The sequence below is a fragment of the Malania oleifera genome, chromosome 10 (genome assembly GCF_029873635.1).
Source record: "Malania oleifera isolate guangnan ecotype guangnan chromosome 10, ASM2987363v1, whole genome shotgun sequence".
Lineage (NCBI taxonomy): Eukaryota > Viridiplantae > Streptophyta > Magnoliopsida > Santalales > Ximeniaceae > Malania > Malania oleifera.
In genome coordinates this window covers 86223614-86250348 of record NC_080426.1, presented here as the reverse complement: position 1 = coordinate 86250348, position 26735 = coordinate 86223614, and the positions used below count along the sequence as shown (strand labels likewise).

At 36.2% G+C, this 26735-nt stretch overlaps 1 protein-coding gene across 4 annotated transcripts in view; it reads left to right on the top strand.

The window, feature by feature from the left end:
• Positions 1 to 717: 717 nt before the first annotated feature.
• Positions 718 to 26735, top strand: part of LOC131165233 (probable arabinosyltransferase ARAD1) — a 60781-nt gene continuing 34763 nt past the window's right edge. For 3 of the 4 annotated variants that reach the window (XR_009139521.1, XM_058122821.1, XM_058122819.1), the window contains exons 1-2: positions 725 to 1867; positions 21736 to 21989. Coding sequence is in view for 3 of the 4 variants with exons in the window: in XM_058122821.1 (XP_057978804.1) it covers positions 1228 to 1867; positions 21736 to 21989 (894 nt within the window). In the remaining variant the exon portion in view is untranslated. Of the gene's footprint in view, positions 1868 to 21735; positions 21990 to 26735 lie in introns of all 4 variants that reach the window. The other variant, XM_058122820.1, reaches the window with a different exon arrangement.

Sequence of the window (26735 nt, the reverse complement as noted above, 5' to 3'; positions counted from 1 at the left end):
TCATTTTATCGTGATTCTTTTGGGAATCTTTTTTGCTCTACGTTTGTGAGCATTTTTGGTGATTTGTACTGTTATAATTTTTGCCTCTATTATAGTGTAAATTTATTGGGTCTCATATGCCTTATGGTTTTTACCCTTCACATTGGAGGGGTTTTCCATGTTAAAAATCGTGGTGCTCTTATTGTGGTGTGTGATTTATTATTATTGTTGGTTGGTTATTTTTGCTCATCACAGATTTATTGTTGGGAAAGATTTATCCGCTGTGCTAGTTATTTTTTTACTTTCCTAACAAGTGGTATTAGAGCTGACGGTTTGTAACTCTGGGTGAGCGACATCGTATAAATCGATACGTGAAACTAATTCTCCTGACGTGCTAATAGTTGGAGGACCAAGTGTGTAATCGAGACCAATAAGGATCATTCAAGTTTCGAATAGGGACAAGACGTGGGAGGTAAGATTGGTTTAGAGGCACGTGAATGTAATCTAATGCACGTGCGACGCCAGTGGTAAGGTCCGTTTGAACAACTATTGGAGAATTGGGCTTACACCCATAAATGAGAGGTTTCGTTCAAGGGGGAGGAATTGAGACTCATAAGTGAGAGAAAATTTATTGAGAATTCTATTTGTAAGTTTGTCTAACATTAAAAAATTTAAATAAATAAATATATTTGGCCCAAAACTTAATATAATTAAACTTTTGGATAGTTAGTATCGGCTCCTCTTTCCTAACATACAAAGCCAAGCAACTAAAACTATTAAGGTTTTCGCAGGCGGTGTCTTTTCCAGGAAGAAGGATCGGTGGCCATATCTTTTCCTCCTCCTCCCCCTCTTCAGGTTCATCGTCTTCCCGAACTCTCCGAGAAATTTGCATAGTTTCTCACATTCATCTCATCAGCAATGTCATATCAGCCCCTAATAATCTCAACTACTTTCTTCCTAAAATGAGAATGGAACGTTCTTTAGCAGTCTGATCCATCCATTTTAGCCGTTCACCCGTCGGCTTCTATAATTGCTGGTACGCTGAGTTTGCCGGCGGGTAGAGAATCTGAGCTCGTCATTGCGGGAGAAACTCATGATTACTGCTCATTCACCAAATGATCGATGTTTAATTTGGTTCTTTTCAGGAAGATCTCCTTTGCCATATATCATCTTAACTCATTAAGTGGCCTATGTTCTGTTCTACCCAGGCGCACATACTAAGCAGAGGTAAGGTTGTTGAAGGAACAAATGGCTCTGAAGAATACCTCCACTACCACATCGCAATGCTCCATTTCTTCTCTCTTTCTTCTATTCACTCTCATCTGCATTCTTTCACTCTCTCTCCTCCTCATCTTTAACGCAACCCAACAACCCTCGTCATCCGCTTCTTCAGTTTCCAAGAACAGTCCTCAATTTCTCAGCCATCACATCAAAGTCTACGTAGCAGACCTCCCCAGATCGCTTAACTATGGCTTGCTCGACAAGTATTGGTCTTTAAATGGAGATTTGAGGCTGGGAAGCGATGAAGACCAGGAAATTCGATCGACCCTTTTGTCTAAAAAGCTCCAATTCCCACCATATCCTGAGAATCCTTTGATCAAGCAATACAGTGCCGAATACTGGATCATGGGTGACCTTATGACTCCTGAGAAATTACGAACTGGATCGTTTGCCAGGCGAGTTTTTGATGTCAATGAAGCTGATGCTGTTTTTGTGCCGTTCTTTGCTACACTTAGTGCTGAAATGCAGTTGGGTGTGGCTAAAGGGGTGTTCAGGAAGAAAGTGGGCAATGAGGACTATGAGAGGCAGAGGGAGGTCGTGGATTTTGTGAAGGGGACTGAGGCTTGGAAGCGGTCAGGTGGGCGGAATCATGTCTTTGTTGTCACAGGTTTGTTGACGTTTATTATTATATGGGGCTTATTTCTTTAAGGATCATCAGTATTTTTATGAAATTGTGTAATTTTTGACAAACCATGTCCAAAATAAGTTCATTTTGTTGTAGAAATATAATGCTCAAATATTTGATTTTATGCTTGCTCTAGTGGATTTTATTTTGTGTTTGATTAAATGGGAGGGTAGATACATCGGATGATACTTAAGGTTGTCCTTCTAATCGTAAATCTGAGTAGTAATCAGACCAAGTGAAGTTGCATTGGTTTGGGTTTATGTGATGGAGGGGTGGGATAGTAAACTGGTAAACTGGAAGACAGTTTTTCATTTCTTTTTTATTTATACTTTTTATTTCATTTTTTTTGGCTGGGGGTGGGGGTTCAAAATGAGAGATGCTGAAACTGCAAGTAGACTCGCTGTTCCAGCAAAGCTATAATCTCCTTTTAAGTTTGCAGATTTATATCAGTATCTTTTGCAGATTTCAAGGCTGTTTTGTTGTTATTTGGGGTGATATGAAGGAATTGCTTGTGAAAATTTTGAGGCTCTTTAGGATAGAAATTAAATTATTTTTTACTGCAAAGGAATTATATTGCACTGGTGGAGCATTAAAGCATGGTCAGCTTCTCTGCCTTTGCCTTGCAGTGAGGCTTTCATGGTTGAAATGGCTTTAGAGGATTTTTACCAAAAGAAAGAGAAAGAAATGGCTTTGGAGCTTTGATGAAGAGCAGTCTTGAATGATCCATGTACTCTCTAAGTATGTCATCCCTGAACAGTGGGTAGGGTATAGGGACTAGAGAGGATAATTCATCACAAAGTTGCACCAGTGGGAATAGTATCTTGAGATTGAAGACAACTTTGAGTTGTAGTAACAGATTTATTGTTGAGATTAATAAGACCTTAGGGTTTTATCATGGGGAAATTGTGGAAATTGGAAGGACAGAAAGTAAAAAGAGAAAACAGGGTTGATCACTTTGAAGAAATTTGCCTCCAAATTACTTAAAGGCTTTGAATTATATTGTTTTTTGGATTCAAAAGTCCCATAAGGTATGCTGGGAGTCCTACTCCTAGCAAGACTATAAAAAGATTAAATATAAGTCCTAATCCAAGTCCTTAATGGACTCCTATAACTACTAAAATAACGAGCGAAATAAGGAAAAGTCAATATAACATAGAATTCTTAATTGATTTGGGAATCCTAAAGTTGACATAACATTAAATAGAGATCCTAATTGATTTGGGAATCCTAACACATTAAATAGAAATGCTAATTGATTTGGGATCTTAACATTTTCGCCTCCTTCAAAATCAGCCTTGTTCTCAAGACTGAGTGGCAATAAACTGCAAGAATCTCTCCTCCAAGGATTGATAAGTTTTTAAGTTGCTTCTTCAGCTAGTAAGTGAGACTTGTAAACTAAAACTTCTGTGATTTCTCCACTTCTATACTTGAATACTCAGTAATCCAGAATTGCTTGTGGCTGCACTTGAACCTCACTAGTAGATGCAGTATCAAGAGAGTGGTGCTGCACGATTGCTCACTCCCCTAATTTCTAAAGGCAAGAGCCATGAAAAACTGGATGTACCTTAGAACCTGATGGTAAGTCAAGGCAATATACAATAGGGCCTTTAAGTTCTAGGATCTTATGAGGTCCATAGAATTGGGGAGACAACTTCTTTGAAGAATGAACAATCACAGATATCTGCCCATGGGGTGGTAGCCTAAGCTCAATCTTCTGCTGAGAATTCCTTTTCATTATGATGCTTATTAGCTTGCTGTGTTATATGAGCTTGAGTTGAGACAAGGTTGTCCTTAAGGAGCTGATGCTTATTAGCTTGCTGTGTTATATGAGCTTGAGTTGAAACAAGGTTGTCCTTAAGGAGCTGAAGCACTTTTTCTCATTCATGTTAACTCCATGTCAACTTGATCAATTCTGGAGGATCCATCTAAAGATCTAGCAAGGATAGGAGGAGCTCAATCATAGACAACCTCGAATGGAGTCAACTTGATGGAGGCCACCATTTTGCCCATGGAAGCCATCACATCCAATCATTTGACTTGTCACTAGCGAAGCAATGAAGATAAGTCTCCAAGCACCTGTTAACAACTAAAGTCTACCCATCTGATTGTGGATGATATAATACTCATTTTCAATTTTGGTCCTCGCAAATAGAAAAGACCCTTCCAAAATTTTCTGGTAATGATTTTGTCACTGTCACTGACAATAGATTGAGGAATTCCATGCAACTTGGCAGGGTCTTAACAAAAGTATGAGCATCCCTTGTAGAGCAACCCTTGTAGTAGTATAAGAGTGAATTATAGTAAATTTACCATGAGAAGATGACTTAATGAAATCCATGGAGATATCAACCCAATCTTCTTCTAGAATAGGAAGAAGTTACAGAAGGCCTTGACTAGCCATTGCTTCATCCTTCTGTTGTTGACAAATGTTACAATTTGCCACAAACTTTTTGATTTCACCTGTCATTCCCTTCCAGTAAAACTCCTGAGAAATGCGCTTGTAGGTTTTAAGAAATCCGGAGTGACTTGCAATTGGTGATGCGTGTAATTCTTGTAGTATGGTTTTCTTGTGGCCTGAATTAGGCATTAATAAAATCCTTCCCTTATATAGTAAGTTTAGCGACTCCCAAATTAAGTAAGGATTGCAGTTGGTCCTTCTTGTAGCCTTTGCCATCATTCCTTCCTGATTTGGTCAAGAGTAGTACATATAGGTACATAAATAGCTAGAAGCTCAACTTGCTCAAGAAGTCATGAGAGTGCGTATGCACTGGCCCTTTCTTTTTTTTGGTAAATACTCATAGTCATAGACCAATAACTTAGTGACCCACTTTTGTTGTTCCATGGACGAAACTTGTTGCTCCAAAATATTCTTTAGGCTCTTTTGATTAGTTCAGATTTGGAAATGTTGGCCAATTAAATATGGTCTTCACTTTGTAATTGCATGCACAATGGCTAGCATCATAAAAAGACATGCTGATGTCAGATGGAGAAAAAGCCTCGTTGGTAATTAAAATTTCATCAATGACCCAATGATCATGTTGTTGAAATATGGCAAGGCAAGAAATGGCATAGTGGATATTGCATTTCTCTTGCTATTTGTAAAAAAACATTGCATGCTTAAGCTTGATAGAGGCTTGTTTAGCTTCCTCACTCCATTTGAATGCATCCTTTCTCAGTAGAATGGTTAGTGGAGTTCTAATCTTCCCATAATCCTTGACAAACTTGTGGTCATAACCAGCCAACCCCAAAAATCCTTGCAACATCTTGATTGTTTGTGGAATAGGCCAGTTTGTCATCGATTGTATCTTAGAAGGATCAATTGAAACACCTTGGGAAACAAGGTGTCAAAGCTTTTCCACTTGCGGTTGTGCAATGCTGCATTTAGGTTTCTTGGCAAATAGATGATGATTGTAATGGTGAGTACAGTTCACGAATGACATAAATGATCTTTGAAATATTAGCTATATATTAGGATATCATCAAAAAATATTAGAACAAACTACATAGGTAAGGTTGGAAAATGTCATTCATGAGACTCTGAGAGGTGGAAGGTGCATTGGTTAACCCAAAAGGCATAACCAGGAACTCATAATGGCCATCATGAGTTTTAATGTAGTTGGTACGCTCGCCAAGGCTTGGGTCCTTAACTACCAAAAATAATATTTATAAAACCTAACTATTCCCAAGTTCAGTAGAAAGTGGGGAAGTCGGGTATCGATCCAAGGGGATTAGAGTGCAGTTATCAACCACTTCCAGATTAGTTTATTAAGGCTTTGTATACAAAGAAGTGAAAATATGGGATTTTTGAAGATGTTTTCTAACAACTACTTGAAAGCATGTAAATTTAAATTAACTATACCCCTACAAAGCAATGCTCAATCATGAATCTGACCTAAGATGTCGTATGCGTAATATATGTTCGGTCAATTATCTGTAACAGGGTTACACGGTGAAAGGAGTCATTCGATGGCATAGGGTAGCAAGGGTACACCAACCATCCAGAGCATGGTCGGGAACTAGAGTATACCATATCACAACGACCACGAGAACCTTTTTAGATCTGCAGCCTATTACGTATACTTGACTAAAACTATAGAAGTGTTATCTTATCTCTCAGAGCATCAACACAATCAAAGCAATAAATCAAAGTAGTAAATTAAAGTATGTAAAGAAAGAAATAAAGGAAAGCTATAAATGGAAAGCATGTAAAATGATCAATCCTTTTGCAACTGAGTGTTTGTCACTAACACGAAAGAATACAATCGAATGATCTTCTAATCTACGAGGAAAGCATGTAAAAATGGCTTCTTATTGCAAACGAATCGTCTGTCACTAACGATCAAAAGTACATAGGAAAACCAAGACAGGAATGTAAAGGAAAACAATTAAATCTACTCTAAGGTTGGCTCTCAATGGCATTTTAGGTCTGTCACTAACCCAAAATTGGCCAAAGAGGAACCCAGAGAACATGTTTGTAGTTATTATTTATATCCGTTAGGGTTTACAAAGTTTGAAATTTGAATTAGGAAACTTTGCAGCAAATCTCGCGCGGAAGATCGTCATTATTGACCAAGTCCCTCCTATGCTTCCCTTGATCGCGCCTTGATCGAGACTCGCGGGAAATCAGGAATTCAAATCTTCAGTGTCGTTGACTATGTCGCGCCAAAGGGTCTTGCTGGTTGAGTTGATGGTCGAGACTTGCAGGATCTCAAACTTCAAGAAATCTCAGGAACTCGACATGGTCGCCCTTTAGAATCTCCCAGGTTGAGCATTTGGTCGAGACTCTCAGTATCTCGAGCTCAGTATTCTTCAGGTCACTCGACTCGGTCGCCCGGGAGGGTCACTTGGTCGGACTCTTGGTCGAATCTTGCAGCAAATCATCTTCAGTCTGAACTTTCGAGTCTGCAATTGATGACTTAGTCGCCCCATGTGTTGGTTGGTCGCTCCACATGGTCGAGCCTAGTCTTCTTTTCCTTTGATGATCCGAGGCTTTTGGAAGTTGGTTGAACATTTGATTTTGGCTTTGAGTTTCCCAAATACTCCCCTGGCTTCTCGTAATGCCTAACTCCTTGGTTTTAACCTATATTTTCTACAACACGAACATACCTTGCATAACTCCGAACTATGTTAACAAAGGGTTACATACAAGATAAAAGAGGATAAACAAAGGTAATTGAGGGCCTAAAATCATGCATTTTAGGGACTCATTAGTAGTCTTGAGAATGTCATCCTTATGTGCCCAAATTTGGTGATAGCCTGATCTCAAGTTGAGTTTGGTGAACTGTTGGGTACCTCTCAACTCATCAAACAATTCATCCACAACAAGGATTGGATATTTATCCTTCACATTGCTTTTGTTCAGTGCTTGATAATTAACAAACACCCGCCAAGAACCATCTTCCTTCTTTACCAAGAAGATAGGAGAAGAATATGGACTGACACTTGAACTAATTTTGCCAACATCTAACATCTCTTTCACTATCTTTTCCATTTCTACTTTATGAAAATTATAGTTGTCAAATTGAGATTTTAATCGGGAATTGAAATTCCAATTTTGAGAATCAAGTTGTAACATTTCGTACAATTTTCCAAAATCAATTATAAACGACATGCATATATTGGCATACAAACAAAAAATGTTTGTAGGCTCTCTCTAGATGTTTGCATGCTCTATTATAGGAATTTCGAATTAGCTTCCCATCTTTTTATGCATTGTGACTTGATTTGGAATTAATTGTTTGGTATTATGGAAGAGAGTTGGGTTTTCCCCTATTCGGTGGAAGACCTGCTAGTCATCTCGTTCACTGGCTTTGGAAGAAGGAAGGATAGGGCAGCTTTGTGGAGTGCAGCAAGTATGCAATTTTATGGGGTTTATGTTGGAATGCAACACACAGATTTTTTTCTGGGAAGGAGTTGAATTCGTCTTTGGTTTGGGGAAAGATTCAGTTTTTGACTTCTTTATGGGATGTTGGGTTTGGAATTTTTAGGGAAGCTAGTTTCAGGATTTAAATAGGGACTGGAGGAACTAGTTGGCTTGATTTTTGTTGTTTTAGTATTAGTTTTTTTTCTTGGTTTGTACCAAATTTTTTTAGGTAGATGTCTTATTCTCCCTCCTTGTAAATTATTTCCTTATTAATGAAATTTATTATACTATAAAAAAATATTGATATACAAACAACAAGAAAAATGGTAAAATACATTTAAATTTTACCAATAAAAAAACCATATTTCATTTGTATGCTTTCCCTAAGCAAATGAAAACTAAGAGAACGAATTAGGAAATATTAATAAAAAAATGAACTTTATTTTGTTTAAGGGAAGGAATCAAGAAAAAGTAACAAAAATTGAACTTTTGGTGTTTATCAACAGTTAAAAAAAAAAATTTCATGCATATTCTTTTTTGTTCTAAATAGAAAAATATTATTAACCTAAAAAAATGATAATAATTAAACAAAATTACTACAAAGCCAACTTTTTAATCTTAACAAAAAAATGAAAAATGAGTACCCCCTTAGGTGGTGACTGTTCTATCCCTTCTCCTTAATTGCAGAACAATATACTTCTAGAGTGAAGAATGGTTTTGTAACGGCAACATAAGACGTAAAGTTTTATTTTTTTCTCTTTTTTAGCAGAAAACTAACATAGACAAGGAATGGAAGGTAATCGTGTAAAAATAAAAGCAATAAAAAGAGAAAGAAATGTTATTTTTAGGGTTTTAAACTAGTCAGATTTGTTAGGATATGATAAGTCCAAAATCGTGTGAATCGATAGATTCATTAGATTCACGAGGTGAATCGATAGACTTGACAACAATTAAATAATTTTTAGACTTGTTAATAGGATGTGAATTGATTTGGTGTGGTGTTGGTACGAGTCGTATGAATTGAATTGTGAATCATAAGATTCTAACTATGCTGAAAATAAGGATAGTGATAAGGATGAACATTAATGGGGACACTACATGGCAATAAAGGAATGTGGTGATCATGTGTTCATTGAGGTGGTAGTTTCTGGGGCTCCACAAACATTTTAGGAAATTCTGAAATAAGAGATTTTAGCCCTTTATCCTGGCTAGATTGATTCTGTAACTGCTTTGGTCCTTGAAGCTGTACTAGGTAACCATGTCGCTCCTATTTAAGAAGCTTCTCCATATGATGGATTGAAACTATAATGACATTACCACAACATTTAAGTGTCACTCTTTGGCCGTTCATAATGAACTTCATAACCTGTTTAGAAAAATTCCAAGCTATATCACTCAAAGTTTGTAACCATTCAATGCCCAAAAGTACTTCATAGTTTTATAGTGGCAGCAAAAGAAATCATCATACAACTCATGATTCTGCAGAGCAAGTTTTTTTTAACCTTTGGACACCTAACATGTCAAGGTCCTTCCATCTGCAACCATTCCATCTGTTAGCTTTGGTGCAATCCCAAGAGAGGGGGGTGAATTGGTATTTTAAAAATTAATCCCTTAGGTCAATCCATTAGCAGCAGTATTACACAAGCCTAAGGTCAATCTAGTGCGTATAAAATAAGTTAGTATATATATTCAGTAGAAATTAAACTGTACAAGAAATTTAATTAAGCATGCACGATAAAGCAATAAATAGAGACGACAAATGTTATTAAGGTTCGGCAAACTGCGTACGTCCCCGCCTTGGCTCACCAACACAAGGATTACACTATGGGCTCACTTAACGGATGAAGCGACACCTAAAAACAATCAGGTCAGTGAGCACAGGGCTGACCTCAACCTTTACAACCAGGTCAAATTAACACAGGGTTGACCTCAACCTTTTACAACCAATCCTTTCGGGTTGGATTACCGCCCCATCAGGCCATGCCTGGAATACAACCAATATTCAATTCAAGATGCTTACAAGTGAAATGCTTCTCAATCAAGCAGATTTGTACCAGTAATAATCAACGCACTATCGAATGATAAGATATGATAAGCTCAATGTAGTTTTGATGTCAACTCTAAAAAATAATGCAAGTAGCAATCAGAATGTGAGAGTGTGTATGTGAGGATCTTTGTATCAGGATAATAGTATCAATCACAATGTAGCAACAAAGATCTGAAGCACACTTCAAATATCTTCAACAAATTTTTTTCTTAAAATAAACCCCAAGAGATATTTGAAGATCGGTTTGTAAAAATATCATTTCACAAACAAAATGCAATACGAACTCTTGAGTATTGCAATGATTATGCAAAACCCACAAGCTCAAAGAAGTTTTGCTACGGAAGGCTTATTTACGAAGTCTCCTAGAAAAACTTAAAGCTTACTCTTAAATAAAAATATCTCAATCAACAAGAATAAATGAGAGTGTAAGCTTAGTGGGAGATTTACAAGAACACTCTTACTAGATGATTTCAGCAATAAGAATAAGTAAGAATGAATGTAGGGAGCTTGAATATGAGAAATGAAGCTTTTGGAATTCAGAGAAAAAAATCACTAATCATTTTTGCTAATCTCTGCCTAATCTTTGCAAAATGAGGGGGTATATATAGACACCCCTGAATTTTTAACCGTTTGGGACCTATTTGTCATTTTTGGAAAAGTTTAAATGAGGTTAATAAAAAATAACAGCGTTTTAACCTCAGTAAAATCTGAGCAACCTGAGAGGGTCGGTTGACCAGTTTCATGGTTCGGTCGACCAGGGTGCTCAGTTCAGTCGACCAGGAAGAATTTGAACTATGAGTTCGGTATAAGGCGATTTCTGAACATCCGAGGTTCGATTGACCGTTTTGGGTTCGGTTGACGGAACTTGGGTGTTCGGTTGACCAGGCAAAATTTCTTCTGAGAGTTCGGTCGACCGGGAGGTTGGGATCTCCCATGTGTCAGTTTGGTCGACCAGAGCGTTGCAGCTCATTTTAGGTTCAGTTGACCGAAGGGTCAAACTGTTGATCCGGTTGAGGTTCGGTCGACCGAAAGGCCCTGAGTATTAGGGTTCGGTCGATCGAACATGCCAATTTTGGCATTTCGGTCCTTTTCTTCTTATAAGATTATCCCTATTTATATGATGATTAACTTTAAGACAATGAGGAACTTTTTCATGCAGAATTATGGGTCCTATGGTCGATCTAAGGCCTTTTGAGCTTATCTATCCTATCATGCATGCAGTGCATTAATTTTTACAGACCATTGAACTTTAATTATTATAGACCCCGAATAGTAAGATGTTCATAACCTAGAACAATTCATATCAATTCATAGAGCTTTAAGAGCTGGATATGATGTTCCAAGTTTTTCAAAAGAGCCTCAATATACGAAAAGCAAAACACTGATGCATATGAGTCTTTTACGTTCCTTTTCTAAGGATGGTGCTCAGCTCCCCTAAGTGTGTAATTATGCTTGCACTTTCATATAAGGATTCACACGTCCTTTTAAGAACATTTTAGCATGCATTTTATCCTTATCATATTGGCACATGGTTTTAATTTGGGAAAATCCTAATGAAATTTTGGCAGCATGCCGACTGTAAATTGAACATTTCCCAAATTTTCATGTACCAACACCTGATAGATTCAAGCAACAACTTCCAATTTTAAGCATGCAAGAACCTATATCCACTACCAGCATGCAATTCACATCAATTGCATCCACCATGTAGGAGGCATTCTAGACTACGCATGCAATCAGGTAGCAATCATCAAATCATAAATAATAATCTATCCATCAAGGAATGTAAACACTAAAGAACAGTGGATGGATTTGAGTCCAATGCAGTTCTTATGAAGGCATATAGACATAAATGTTATAAAATAATGAGAGCATTTTAATTTATATGACCATGAAAAGTATATGCTCCCCCTGAGTTATGCACTTAATCATTTTATGTCTTTTCGAAATTTTCAAATTCTTAGCGAAGTGTTGTTAAGATTTTCAATGACTTGAACTTGGCTTTGGAAGCTTGGGCTAAGAGGACCAAAAAGTCATAAACAATATTTCTTGGGGTTATAAGCCAGCTTTTGTCTCTTTTTTGATGAACTCTAATACGTGAGAGGCATGGGTTCAAATGGCTTTTAGATTTAACTGCTCGTGCGCAGGTTTCTTTTGAAATATGAATTTTCTTTAAATTTGAAACATAGTGCAATTAATTTAGCCATTGAACTTCATTTAAGATATGAAAAAGCTCTAAAGAATTTGTCTTGAGGTTTGAGAGCTTGTGAAAGAAGTATAGTATAAATACTTTTAAAGATTAAATTTCTATTTTGTTAAAAGGAGTATTCTAATAAAGCAGGACATTTTTCAAAATAATTTCTTGCTAGGGATCATGTCCAAGCTAAGCAAAGAGCATCAAGGAGAATATGAATATTTTTGAACAATGCTCTTAGGAGAATGGCAAGTACCCTTTGGATATGATCATGATTTCTGTCAGGATACAAGCCGATGGATGGAAGGAACATTATCAGATGTGATTGTGGTTTGGCAAGGAGTTCCTATGGAGGAGATGGTGAACCAAGATTAGAGGACTTTTATATTTAAGATCAAAGGGAACATTTTGATTAATCTGTGAAACAAGAATCCCTTTAGTGGTTGCCTCTAATTTTGATTATGAGGTATGTCTTGTTAATTAGCAGTAGTAGATATGAAATTTATTATCATTGGTACTTATACCTAGAGTGATGACCGGATTTTGATTAATGAAATTACGGTTAAAGATATATAGAATAGGACTAAAGCTCATCTCTGTGTAATGGACAACAGTTGCTTGACTTAAGATGTTTTATCTTTAAGCATGAGTTAAGCAATTAGAATTGGTTACTTGGCAGATATGCTTTGTCCATTTGGAAGTGGAGTTTACTTTAGCTAGCAATAGCCAATATATTTTTATATTTTACTTCATCATTATGATATATATGAATTAAATTTAGATTGGATAAAGCACTTAAATTTTTCATATTGGCTTGCTTCTCTGTGGTTCTTAGTATAATAATAGTAGTGAGTGCATATACTAAGATTTGACATTTGAAGCCCAAACCACTTCCCAAGCCTGTAGTCACCACTATCCCTTATAGCTAATCCTAAATGCTAAGGAAGAATTGTGTGGTCAAGTAATTCCTATTTGAGTAAATTCTTCCTTGAATTTCAAGGGATTTGCTTTCTTAACAACCCATACCATTTTTCTGTTTTTGATTCTCGAAGGGTTAGGAGTCGGTGATTCTTTGACTTTCCATACTTGTTTGGGTTTCACACCTTTTCTTTTAAATGGGCAATCAAATTTTATGTGCCCCTTTTTTTTACATAATGCGCAGTAAGTGTGGGTATAAGGACTGGAGGAGGTACCACCATAATATTTGGATTCTCTCAAGAAGTACCCCATGTACAAATTCTTCCTTTTTCTATTTCTAACTCCATTATATCCTATACCTTCCTTATCTAAGGTCATCTTTTGTGAACCTAACAACTTATTAAAGTTGTTCTCGCCTCTAGTGAATATATAGATGATCTTTGCTTGATCTTCTATTTTCTTTTCTAGATCTTGCATTTTTGAATCTTTCAAGTTTTTGCACAAACACCTTGTAATTTTATGAATTCATTGGACATTGTGTTTGCTTTACACTCAAGTTCTGCAATAAGAAGATCTTTATTATTATCATTTGAAGTTTGAGATCTTACTGCATTCAATTCTTTTTCTAATTTTTCATTCTTGTTTACTAACTGTTTGATTTTTAAATCATTTTCCCTCTCAACAAGAACTTTTGATTCACATTCTTTCAAAGATGCCTCATACTTGTTTTTCAAAGTAGTATATCTTTTGTTAACTTTAACAAGTGACTTATGAATTCTAACATATTCAATTTGCAATTCTTCATAAGTAGGCATGCTCTCACTATCAGAACTATCACATTATTTAGTATCAGATGCATCATTCAAATCATCACATGAATCATTACCAAGGTTATCTAATAACGTAGGAGGAGACGAGTTTACCTCATCGTTGGTTAGAGCTATGTAGCACTATTTACCTCCTTCAAGATTTGTAGAGCTTGAGTTACAAGGAGTGATCACCTTTTCCTACGTAGTTACTCCATATTTCCTTTCAAGTTCGTCCCATATCTCTTTAGCACTGTTACATGTCATAACCTCACAGAGAACATTAGAATCTAAAGCATGCTGCAAGGTGTTCATGGCATCAAAATTTACTTGCGTTAAGTTCCTATCATTATCATTCAGCTCAAATTGAGATTTAGGAACATCAACACAATCAATGACTTTCATAGGTATATTATCTCCCCGAGCAATGACGTTCCAGAACCTCCATTTCAAGGATTTAACAAATATAGTCATTCTAAATTTTCATACAACAAAGTTTTCACCACAAAACACTGGATTGTTTGTAACTAACTTTCCCTTACATGAAGGGGATGCACCAACACGAGCTATCATGATCTTTTTACTAATTAACTGTTAAGTCTAAGTAACAGGGCTCTGATACCAATTGTTAGCTTTGGTGCAATCCCAAGAGGGGGCGTGAATTGGTATTTTAAAAATTAATCTCTTAGGTCAATCCACTAGCAGCAGTATTACACAAGCTTAAGGTCAATCTAGTGCATATAAAATAAGTTAGTATATATATTGAGTAGAAATTAAACTGTACAAGAAATTTAATTAAGCATGCACGATAAAACAGTAAATAGAGACGACTCCAGAAATGTTATTGAGGTTTGGCAAACTGCCTATGTCCCCGCCTTGGCTCACCAGCACGAGGATTACACTATGGACTCACTTAACGGGTGGAGCGGCACCTAAATACAACCAGGTCAATGAGCACAGGGCTGACCTCAACCTTTACAACCAGGTCAAATTAACACAGGGCTGACTTCAACCTTTTACAACCAATCCTTCCGGGTTGGATTACCGCCCCCTCAGGCCATGCCTGGAATACAACCAATATTCAATTCAAGATGCTTACAAGTGAAATGCTTCTTAATCAAGCAGATTTGTACCAGTAATAATCAACACACTATCGAATGATAAGATATGATAAACTCAATGTAGTTTTGATGTCAACTCTAAAAAATAATGCAAGTAGCAATCAGAATGTGAATGTATGTGAGGATCTTTGTATCAAGATAATAGTATCAATCACAATGTAGCAACAAAGATCTCAATCACACTTCAAATATCTTCAACAAATATTTTTTTTAAAATAAACCACAAGAGATATTTGAAAATTGGTTTGTTAAAATATTATTTCACAAACAAATTGCAATACGAACTCTTGAGTATTGCAATGATTTTGCAAAGCCCACAAGCTCAAAGAAGTTTTCCTACGGAAGGCTTATTTACGAAGTCTCCTAGAAAAACTTAAAGCTTACTTTCAAATAAAAATATCTCAATCAACAAGAATAAATGAGTGTAAGCTTAGTGAGAGATTTACAAGAACACTCTTACTAGATGATTTCAACCATAAGAATAAGTAAGAATGAATGTAGGGAGCTTGAATATAAGAAATGAAACTTTTGGAATTCAGAGAAAAAAATCACTAATCATTTTTGCTAATCTTTGCCTAATCTTTGCAAATGAGGGGGTATATATAGACACCCTTGAATTTTTAACCGTTTGGGACCTATTTGTCATTTTTGGAAAAGTTTAAATGAGGTTAATAAAAAATAACAGCGTTTTAACCTCGGTAAAATCCGAGCAACCTGAGAGGGTCGGTCGACCAGGAAGAATTTGAACTTTGAGCTCGGTCGACCATTCATAAGGCGATTTCTGAACTTTCGAGGTTCGGTTGACCGTTTTTGGTTCGGTTGACAAAACTTGGGTGTTCCGTCAACCAGGCAAAATTTCTTCTGAGAGTTCGGTCGATCGGGAGGTTGGGATCTCCCATGTGTCAGTTTGGTCAACCAGAGCGTTGCAGCTCATTTTAGGTTCGGTCGACCGAAAGGTCAAACTATTGATCCGGTTGAGGTTCAGTCGACCGAAGGGCCCTGAGTATTAGGGTTCGGTCGATCGAACATGCCAATTTTGGCATTTTGGTCCTTTTCTTCTTATAAGATTATCCCTATTCATATGATGATTAACTTTAAGACAATGGGGAACTTTTTCATGCAGAATTATGGGTCCTATGGTCGATCTAAGGGCTTTTGAGCTTATCTATCCTATCATGTATGCAGTGCATTAATTATTACAGATCATTGAACTTTAATTATTATAGACCCCAAATAGTATGAAATATAAATTACAAGATAAACACTTTGGGTCTCAATTTCTTTTAAGTTCATGTGTGTGCACCATAAGAAACTTCTAATTGATCCTGCACACAAACTCAATATCAGAGTATTTGTCATAATCAAAACGGGATATTATTTATAAGGTCAACACCATCAAACTTTTCACATTGCTCCAGAAGATAGGCTAGCTGTTTAGCAATTTTAGTATTTATGAAATTTTTGGTGTTACCTATATCAATTAAGAAAGTGGCAGGCTGGATTTTAGGGAGCTATTAATTTTCATGCTTTTTTGATTAGCATACCCAACTAAAGCCTGAACTGAAGAAGTGATTGATTCATCATTATCATTAGATTTCATACCTTCTTGATATGAATGAGCACAGTCATCCTCAACCCTTCTGGCTCCTCCACTTGTTCGATCATCAAGAGTTGCCCCAGATTGCAACTGTGTCCCTTATGCCAGTTCTCATTACAATGCCAGCGCAAACCCTTTGTCATTCACTCCTTAAGTTCTTCTTGAGTTAAACGTTTGGTTGCTGCTGACAATCTGCTTGCAAATGGTCTTTTGGAGTGATGTCGTTAAAGGAAATTGCAGCGGTCAAAGCCCATAGTCAATGCACTTTGACCTCACACCAAATGTCAGGTAGGACACCTTCAATAAAAGTGCTGACGAGTTGGCTTTTAGTCCAATCTTTAGTTCTATTAGATAGCCGCTCAAATTGTGCGTGGTACTCCAAGACTAATGCTAGTTTGGCATATTTTGGCGAGCTCTCCATCAATATTTTTATATCCAATGGGCTCAAGTCAGACAAGTAATCCAGAAACTAATTGTCCTCATTATTTATAATGAGCTTCAAGCGAAGATATAACATCAACTTTAGATGTTTCTGCAGCATGGTGAAAGCGAAATTTTTTTTCAGCCCTAGAAACCCAACTAGCGAGGTCGTCACTGCCCCACTGAGGAAATTCCACCTTCATATGAGAAAGATCATGATCACGCTCTCCTTGGTAACCTCCTTCACACATATTTGGCTGCTCCCTACAATTAGCTGATGTAGAGATGTCATCTTCTCTCTCTTTCTGGGAAGATGCAGTGAGTAATTTAGAGAGGGATGCTTGGGTCTCTTCAAATTGAGGGTTGAACATATATTTAGTTCAGCCTTTAGCCTAGCTTTTATTTGAGACTTTTGAATTTTCTGAGGCTGTTGCATATGAGTGTACACAAAAAATTCCATGATCTTGCTTTTGCAGGCGAGTTAACTAGATCCACAAGAACATTGGCTTTGGTACCAAATGATAAGGCCCTTGGGTTTAATCATAGGGGAATTGGGGAAATTGGAATGATGGAAAATAAAAAGAGAAAATAGGATTGATCACTTATAGGGGATTTGCTTCCAAATTATCCAAAGGCTCTGCATTTTATTATTGCTTGAATGAAAAAGGCCCCATAAGGTTACATATATAGGTTAGTGAATCCTACTCCTTGTAGGACTATAAAAAATTAAATATAAATCCCAATCCAAATCTTTAATGAACTCCAATGAATAAAATAACGAGGAAAATAAGGAAAAGTCAGCGTAACATAGAAATCCTAATTGATTTGGGAATCCTAGTAGAGACATGTGAGTAAAGATTTTGGATGAATTACAACCCTTGGAAGCCTCTTGGATTATGTTTCCTTGAATTTAATTTGCTGTCAAGGAAGAGTGGCATTTTCATGACTCGTAACAAGGATAGGAATTGGGAGGACACATTGTCTTCTATATTCAAGATTAAAAATTAACATGTTGCTTATTGTCTTGGAATTCTTTAGTGACAAATGCACTGTTGTATCTCGAATATTTGATCCAATATTGGAGTCTTCAAGTTCATTGTTGGCAAAGTAATTGATTTGTGGAGTTGCTAATGTTGAATCTTCACTTATCAAAATCATTTGGAGCTTTTTATTTTCACTCTGAATGATAGATCTTGACATTATTTTAATATATGTCATGGTCCCACATCAAATGTCTAATAGGACTTATAAGGATGATTTGGGATCTAACTATGCAAGGCGCCTTTTATAGGCCAAAATCGTGAGGTTAGTGGGCCAAAGCAGACAATACCTCACCGGACTTGGGCCCAAGACCTTGACATCTGGTATCAGAACCACCTTGAGAGTACCATCATATGGGACCCTGCACAGAGGTACTTTGACGAGGACGTCAAAAATCAGATGGGAGAAAATGTTAATTCATCAAGTTGATGATAAAATACATGGGCGTTTCGGCAGACATTACGCAAGTCCCACATTGGATGTGTACTAGGCCTTATAAGGATGGTTTGTGCTCCAACTATGAGAGGTGCCTTTTATAGGACAAAACCCTGAGCTCAGTGGACCAAACAAACAATACATCATTGGAGTTGGGCCCAAGATTGTGATAGTAGAGCACTTTATGTTGGAAGTATAAAAGTTAATGCATTTTGTATAAATAGAAACTAGGGGAGTGATTTTCCTATTGCTTAATTGTGTTCTGTCTAAGGCTATCATTATCCTATGTCAATGAACCTATATTTCTCCCTCTTGAAATTTTTAATTTTCTAGAAAGAGAGTATTTATCTCTCTAGTTTCAAGAATGTGTGCTCCTCTTCTATCTCTAGTTGGGGGTTGTGTGAGTTGGTGGTGGATTCTAGGGAGCTGTAAAGGATGGAATTTTAAAATCATTGATGAGCATTTATAGCTTTTAAAATTCATGAAAAAGATTATCTAGTACCCCCGCCCATCCTCCACTCCACTCCCCCCCCGCCTGGAAGTTTTCTACTGTTTTTTGTGCTTTGCTCTTGGGAAAAGCAGTGCTGTATCCTCTGTAATTTCCTATAGTCTAGGAATTTTGGTATTCTCTAATCTTGTGCATGTGAAATCACTTAATTCGTCATTAAAGCTTCTTTGTTATTTTGAGTTCCCAATGGTTTGGTATTCTTAATCATTAGAATCTTAAGGCTTATTTTGGCCCATTGTGGTTGATAAAATGAACTCTTAAAGAGGAAATGATGAAGAATAGTTGATTTAGGTGGTTGCGAAAATTGTTTGGTCTTGTGAAATAGGAGCTCTTAGAAAGAAAAAAGTTGATCCTTGGTAAATGTTAGATATCACTTTACCTAAAAGCTTAAGCTGTTAGGTTGTTGGCCAGTAATGTATATCAAGGTTTAACACTCCCTCACACATCACAACGTGTGGAGAGATAATTATTGGAATATAATAATTTTTTAAACACCACATAGTAAACGTTGGAAACAAGACTAGAATCCAGGACCTATTGGTTATCAGCACTGATACCATGTTAGGTTACCACTTTACCTAAAAACTTAAGCTATTAGGTTATGGGCCAACAATGAATATCAAGCTTTAACATTAAAAAAGTTGTAAGGTGCCTAAAATGTTTAAAATAAATAAATGGATGTCATATTAAAAGGCATAACTAATGTGTAGATAATTTTGTTATGTTTTCAAAAAACTAAGTATGCCCATGGAATAGAATAATTTCTTTGACAAAAAGCTAGCTTTTGGCTTTAAAACATTCCAAATTTGTACCTTTTAAAAATTCTCTAGAAAAGCAAGGGCCCATTTAACTGCGTAAAGCAGTTTCCATATTCTATTTTTAGTTTTTCCAAAGAATTACGAAAAATTCAGCTTATTTTTTAGTTTTCCAAAATTTGAATTAAAAAGTTTAAAAATAATTTTTTAGTTGTGCAAAGTAATTTTCATTTTTTATTTCTAGATCTCAAAATAATTACAAAAAAGACAACTAGTTTTTCAAATTTCTAAAAATTATATAAGGTAGTGTTTGGGTGCATTAATTTTGGGGCTTAGATTTGGTTTAGCGTGGAATTGGAAGAAAATTTCAATATAATTTAATAACATATTTCTACAAAAATTCAAATCAAAGATTTGAATTTCATGCTCCCAAACACAAGGTAAGAAATCCGAAATATAGAAAATAATCAAAAGATGTTTTCAAAGTTTTCTATATAAATGTAGAAAATTGGGAAACATGATGTCATTTTTGTAATTATTGGAAAATTTTGAAATGGAAAATTAGACTATTTCTACATGGAAATTGTGTGAAATTTTTTTATTGATTTTCAATATTTTTATACAAATAATTTAAAACTGGAAAATTACCTAAGCTTTTTGTAATTCTTTGGGAAACTAAAAATGGAAAATGAAAATTGTTTTCTGCAATGAAATGGGCACTAAAAGTTGGCTAAAAAGCCAGAAGACTTGTTTACTATATGTGTTATACCTAGCTTTAACTTTTTAAATGGAGAAGCTCATCTTAGAAAGGGGGCCAAACTCATCCTATGTGACAAGAAGTTTTTTTTTTTCAGAGCATGATATTTTAGTGCCCATTTGGTCATTTCTTAGTTGCATTTGATTAGGGATATTTGCAAAACTATTAAGGATTGTATCTGAACACAATCCCAATTTTTTGGATTCTATAAAATGGTGTTTTCTGTGAATTTGAATACAACTAAAACTCCCAGCCCATTCTTACCCATCACTCTCATGTTCCCCCACCCACCACTGACTGCCATCAGCGCTTATCATCGCCACCCACCGCTGCCAACTGCTAGTAACCACTGCCATTGATCACCACCACACACTGCTCACCACCACCTGCTACTGCCAACTACCACCGACCACCATCACTAAGTCGTTGACTGCCACCACCACCACTACCAAATGTGGAACAGTGGCCGCCCATAAAAGAAGAATAAGAAGAAAAGGTTATTTTTAGATTATGCAAACACATTGGCTGTTTTTAATTTCAGAACTAAATTTGAATTCAATTCCAAACTGTTCTCTGAATGCAAAATATGCATATTATAACTTTCTGTTTTCATTTTCAAAAACAAGAATATGGCTGCAAGTTTTTGGGTGCTTAACTAATCCAGCTTGGTCTAGTTTATTGTCTTTATTCTGTTTGAATTTCCTTACTTTGATGCTACATCAATTTGGCAAGTAATGTGAGGGATCTTATCAGAACAAAATGTGGTTTTTTAATAGAAGGAAGCTGTCTCCAAATTTGCTTTGTGAAAGGATTTGGTACTTGGCATCTCTTTGGGATTTTAGTCAGGCTGTGTTATGGGTATATTTTTAAGGATGTTGGGCGGGACTGAAGGCTTTATTGTTTTGATTGTTTTCTTTGAGGATTTCTTATCTTCCTCTTTGTATATTGTTCTTCTATATTTAATAAATTTATTTTTTCTATATTTTTTTTGGAAAGAGAAAGAGGAAGAGGGGGAAGAGATTAATTGAGCCATGTGTCTGAAAATTCCTGGGTATTTCAAGATGCTATTTTATTTGCTCTGTTATTTCATCCCTTTTCATTTATGCAGTGTTTGATAAGAAGTATCAATTTCTTTTGGATGAAGTGCCTTCAATTTTTTCTAAGTTATTCTTTTGCGAACCTTGATGAATTTTACTTCCAGTTGTATTACGTTGCTCAAATTTCTTGAATTTCACATACACACCAATTCTTTTAAATAAAGGTTTTTTTTTTTGGAGGTTTAACCTTCACTGAGGTTCAAATTTTAAAAATAAAGTTAAAATGACATGTTTTAGAAGCTTATGATTTAGTCTCTCGGGCATGTTAAAACTTGACGCATTCTTTGGCAGACCCAGTTGCAATGTGGCATTTCAGGGCTGAGATATCCTCAGCCATTCTCCTGGTAGTTGATTTCGGTGGGTGGTATCGGCTCGACACAAAAGCTTCAAAGAGTAGCACATCAGATGTGATACAGCACACCCAAGTTTCATTACTTAAAGATGTAATTGTGCCGTATACCCATCTTCTCCCTCAGTTGCAGTTATCAGAAAACAAAAAACGGCAGAATCTTCTTTACTTCAAAGGGGCTAAACACAGGCACCGGGTCTGTATTAAATTTCTAAACCTTTTCAATGGACTAGCAGCTGAGCATCAGTATTTTTTTTCATTCTAACATCTAACATACTCAGATATATATTTTTTTTCAGATAATTTTTGTGGGTAGCTAGTTTTCATGTGTGGGCTGTGTTAATTGTAGCTCGATAATCTTCTGTAATATCTTTTTCATACAACTTGCACACTTATTTGAACTTTCTGCAAGGGAGCATGTGATTCATTGCCAGTCATCCATTCTATATTTGTTTCTTGTTTCAAATATATTTTTGGGTGTAATTCATATCAAATACAACTTTTTCTTTTCTTACATCCTTTGCCTACAGAATAAAGTATATTAAAAAACTCTTGTTCTGAAAAACTAAGAGGTTGTCCTGTATTTCTTTTTTTGTTTTTGTTATAGTATAGGAAAGAAACAAGCGGTGATGACACATTTGTTTTCAAAGCTAGTTTTCAGTTTTTAATGTCGATTATCATTTTGTTACAAGGGCCGTTTGGTATCACTGTAAAAAATTATGGAAATGAAAACTAGAAACGAAAACTAAAAACCAGAAACAGAAAGTGAAAACTGGAAACAAGAATCCTATTTGGTTAATATTTCTAAAACTAAAACAAACTAAAAAACTGATTAAACAAATGCTCATTTTTGTCCTTGAATCAAATAACAATTAAAAAAATATGATTAAAATAATAAATTATGACATGGTCAATTTGGGGTTTTCTTTTTTGGAGAAAGTTGTGCAGAAAAAAAGTTCTGGATATTTTTTGTGAAAGTGGATAAGAGGGTGATAAGAGGGTGTCTCAGCTCTGTTAATATGTCAATGATTGTCAATGGGCAGCCCAGGAATTGGTTTGGTGTTTCAAGATGTTTAAGGCAAGGAGACCCTTTATCTTGATCCCCCGTTCTTGTTTACTTTGGTTATAGATGTTCTTGGTAGGATGATTTCTCGTGCCTAAGACCTGAGTGTTATTAATGGATCGTCTATAGGAGGGGAGAGGGTGGAGGTGTCTCATCTTCAGTTTGTTGACGATACTATCTTTTTCCTCCAGAATAATGCTGTGAAATTCTAGAAGGTTCGGACACTTCGCTTTGAATTTTTCAGAAAATATTAGGGCTGAAGATAAATTTTTCTAAGAGTGGTATAACTGGCATTAATTTGAGAAGTAGAGAGCTTGAGATTTTTAGATCCTTAGCAGGGTGTGAGTCTTGGCTTGGCCTTTGTCTTATCTTGGTCTTCCATTAGGGGGTAACCCTTTATTAGATGTTTTCTGGGACCCAGTGATTGAGAGAGTGGGAAAAATATTAGAGGGGTGGAAGAAGGCTTGTCTGTCACTAGGGGATAAAACTCTTATTAGTGCCTCTTTAGCTAATATTCCTATTTATTTTCTATCCCTTCTCAAAATTCCATCTATTGGAAAGTTGGGAAGATTATGAGAGATTTTCTATAGTTGGGTGTTAGTGAGAATAAAAGGGACCATTTAGTTAGTTGGGATGCTGTTAAGTGGCCTAATTCGGAGGGGGCTTTGGGGCTTCATAATGTGGTTTCTAAGAACATATCCTTAATAGGGAAATGGTTATGGAAGTTTCCCTTAGAATCTAATTCCCTTTGGCACAACATTATAAAGAGTAAATACAGAATACATAAATATAGATGGGATTCCAAAGCGAGTGGTCATGTGAGTCTCTGGAAATTTTTGTCCCAGGTTGCTAGTCTCTTCTTTCCTCTTACTCATTTTGGGGCTAAATTTCAATTATGGGAGGACATTTGGGTTCAGTAGTCTTTGTTGGAGCTGTTGGTGCCATGTTTGTTTAGACTCACCTCTGTTCACAATGCACCAATTTCAGCTTTTTATTCTTTTGAAAAAGGGGAGGGGGTTTTCAAATTCAGTGATCCAAAGAAATGGATTCATGCAGAGTCCAAAGAAAAGAAATTTGAAATAAATAAAGGTCCATGGTTCCAATTTCATCTTTGTCAAATTTTAATATAAGAATAATCTTGCAGCTGCTGCTTTTTAGGGATCAAGGAGACGAAGGTTGAATTGATTCTAGTCATGAGTCTACCAGACCTGTGGAAGTCCTTGAAACCACGAATGATGTCATGTTTGAGGATGTCCCCATACTTCTGGAGGAAAGCCATGTTGAAATTATCAAGGCTAGGATCTTTGTCCCCAATACAACTCCTAAGGGTTTGAAGAATCTCCTCTTCCTCAAATGTTGCTTGAGCCACTGAGGTGTGGAAAATATAAGATTTCTGTAAGTAATGCCATCAACCTTTGGTCTCCAGGACCCTCACTTAGAATACAGGTTCTCGTGGAAGGTATTGAGTCCCCTTTTGATACCCCTTTCCGCCACTAAAATCTCTCCTTCCACTTCGATTCTTGTTAGCACATTAGATCCATGATAAGCATTAGCAGCTCAATAGAAAGGCTAGTGTCCCTGTCTCCCTGCTTCAACCACAAGGATCTAGATTTTTGTCTCCAAGCAATTTCCTCTGAAGTGATGACTTCAGCAAGGTCTTCTTTGAGAACAATCCTTTCTGGATCTATGCTCGGCACTAAGGCCCTCCCTAAGCTCCTAATCATCTAACTCCTTAATATCTCTAAGAATTGCTTTCTTCCTTATGGTGATGTTGCCAAAAATATTCTCGTTCCACCATTTCAATTCAACTTTTTTAGTTTTGAGGCAACCACGAAGCTTGCCTTCCTTTCCGCCTATTGCCCAAGCTACCAATTTTTGTCCAAATCATCAAACCCTTCAGGGTCATTTGGTTTGTGGTATCAAAAGTATTCCCATGGAATGAATTCTTGGGAATAGGATGCCTGCCTCATGGGAATATTTTTGTTTGGTTTGCATTGTAGGATTCTCGAGAATGTACACAGGATTCCAATGCCAATGTTTAGTTGAAGATGGGAATCCTAGTAGGTATTTTAAGAAGATGATCATTATACCCTCGACATGTGTAACGAATATATGAAGAACAATGGTATTTTTCAACACACAACCTACTAAGAATATGTACTTAATCTAATCTATAATTTACAACAATTATAAATTTGAAACATTTAACACAATCAATTAGTTGGAGTACTTGAGAGTAATATAGTATCTAAATATTAACTATTATATTAAATTTTATAAAACAATAGCAATATTATTACTTTTATTTAATAAATTACAAATGTCAATTAAAATGTTAATTACATAAATATTAAAATTTTAATAGAAATATTTTCTAATTAAAAAGTTAGTTAAAAATTAACCAAATTTTAACTAAAATATTAATAGATATTATGTTGATTAATATTTTTGATTACCATTTTAATATTTTCTAATTAAATTTTTAATTACTTCCTAATTATTAATATTTTAATTAAAATTATATATTTTCTAATTAAAACAGTTAATATTTATGCTAATTAATTTTTTTTAGTTTATTAATAATTTATTATTTTAAATATAATAATATAGTGTGATTATATTATATTATAAGGGAATTCTTGTCCAAAGCCAAAATAGCGGTGGGGCAATTTGGTCCAAAAAGTAGGATTTCCATGGGAATAGGATTCCCATGAAACTTACCCATGGGGGGAGAAGGGAATAGGATGCCCATGTTTCATTGGAATCCTTGCATTCCTAGGAATGTGAACATACTTGCTACATCAAATTGACATGCTCAAACAAGCATGGGAATGAGATGCCATGGGCATCACGATTCCCGTGAATCTTGAAAGATGTGATGAAACAAATGCCCGCTTCATGTTTGAGCCGCATATCCTCAAAACGGGAGTTAGTTGGCCCGCACTTGATTCCTTTTGTGTCAAGCAAGATGGGAAAATGATGCAAAATGGGTTGAGGGTGTAAAGACTGGGTAGTTTTTGGGCTGTGTTCCTCCCAACTAGAGGAAATGAGGAATCTGTTATTTCTTGAGTGCGAGAGAGTCTCCTTTGATATGAGAGGAAGCTTGATGAGAGCATAATTGTTCACAAAATCATGAAACTCCTGCCTGGTAGAAGACTCGGAGGAACTCCTGCTCCTTTCATAAGGATATAAGACGATTAAAACTACACCCAGTGACTTAAGGGGCATCCCATTTCTCTCAGACCTCCATGAGTTCATTCCACAAGAGGTGTCGGGAAGGGCATTCTCCTGGCCCGTAAAGTTGTAAACCCCAGAGAGAAACCATGTAAGATTGTCCTCCAAACCCTTTGAACAAGCTGGACACTGAGAAGGCATTTATGGAGTCATCTAGCATGTCCACTTCCAGTTCATTCCACATAATGAGAATACTCTGCTGCAGAGCCTGCAGCATCCAAAGCAATTCATTTGCAGCTTTTAATCCCCCATAAACTGTCAACCCAATCAGTTGTTTAAAGACTCAACCATGATTTCCTGATGACAGATAATATCTCCTTTCCACTTATTGAGAAACAACCTTATAATTGACCCTTTGGTTTTATCTTCAGTCTCCTCATATTCCACCAGATTAGTTTCTGTAACATAGATGAAATTCTCCAATCCCACCACTTCCAGCCTCTCCCATATCTGTACACCCTCCTGACTTATCATAGTTAACTGAGCATTCCAATCTCTTTAGCTCCCTGCTCGTGCCTTTTCTCTGGCTGTTGCCATGGGGTTTTTTCTCTGGGGTTTTTCCTTCTTCTCTTCTCAATTTCCTCGAAAAGACACATTGCTTTTTCTTCAAAGACTTCAAAAGACACCCCAATAGTTATTCTAACC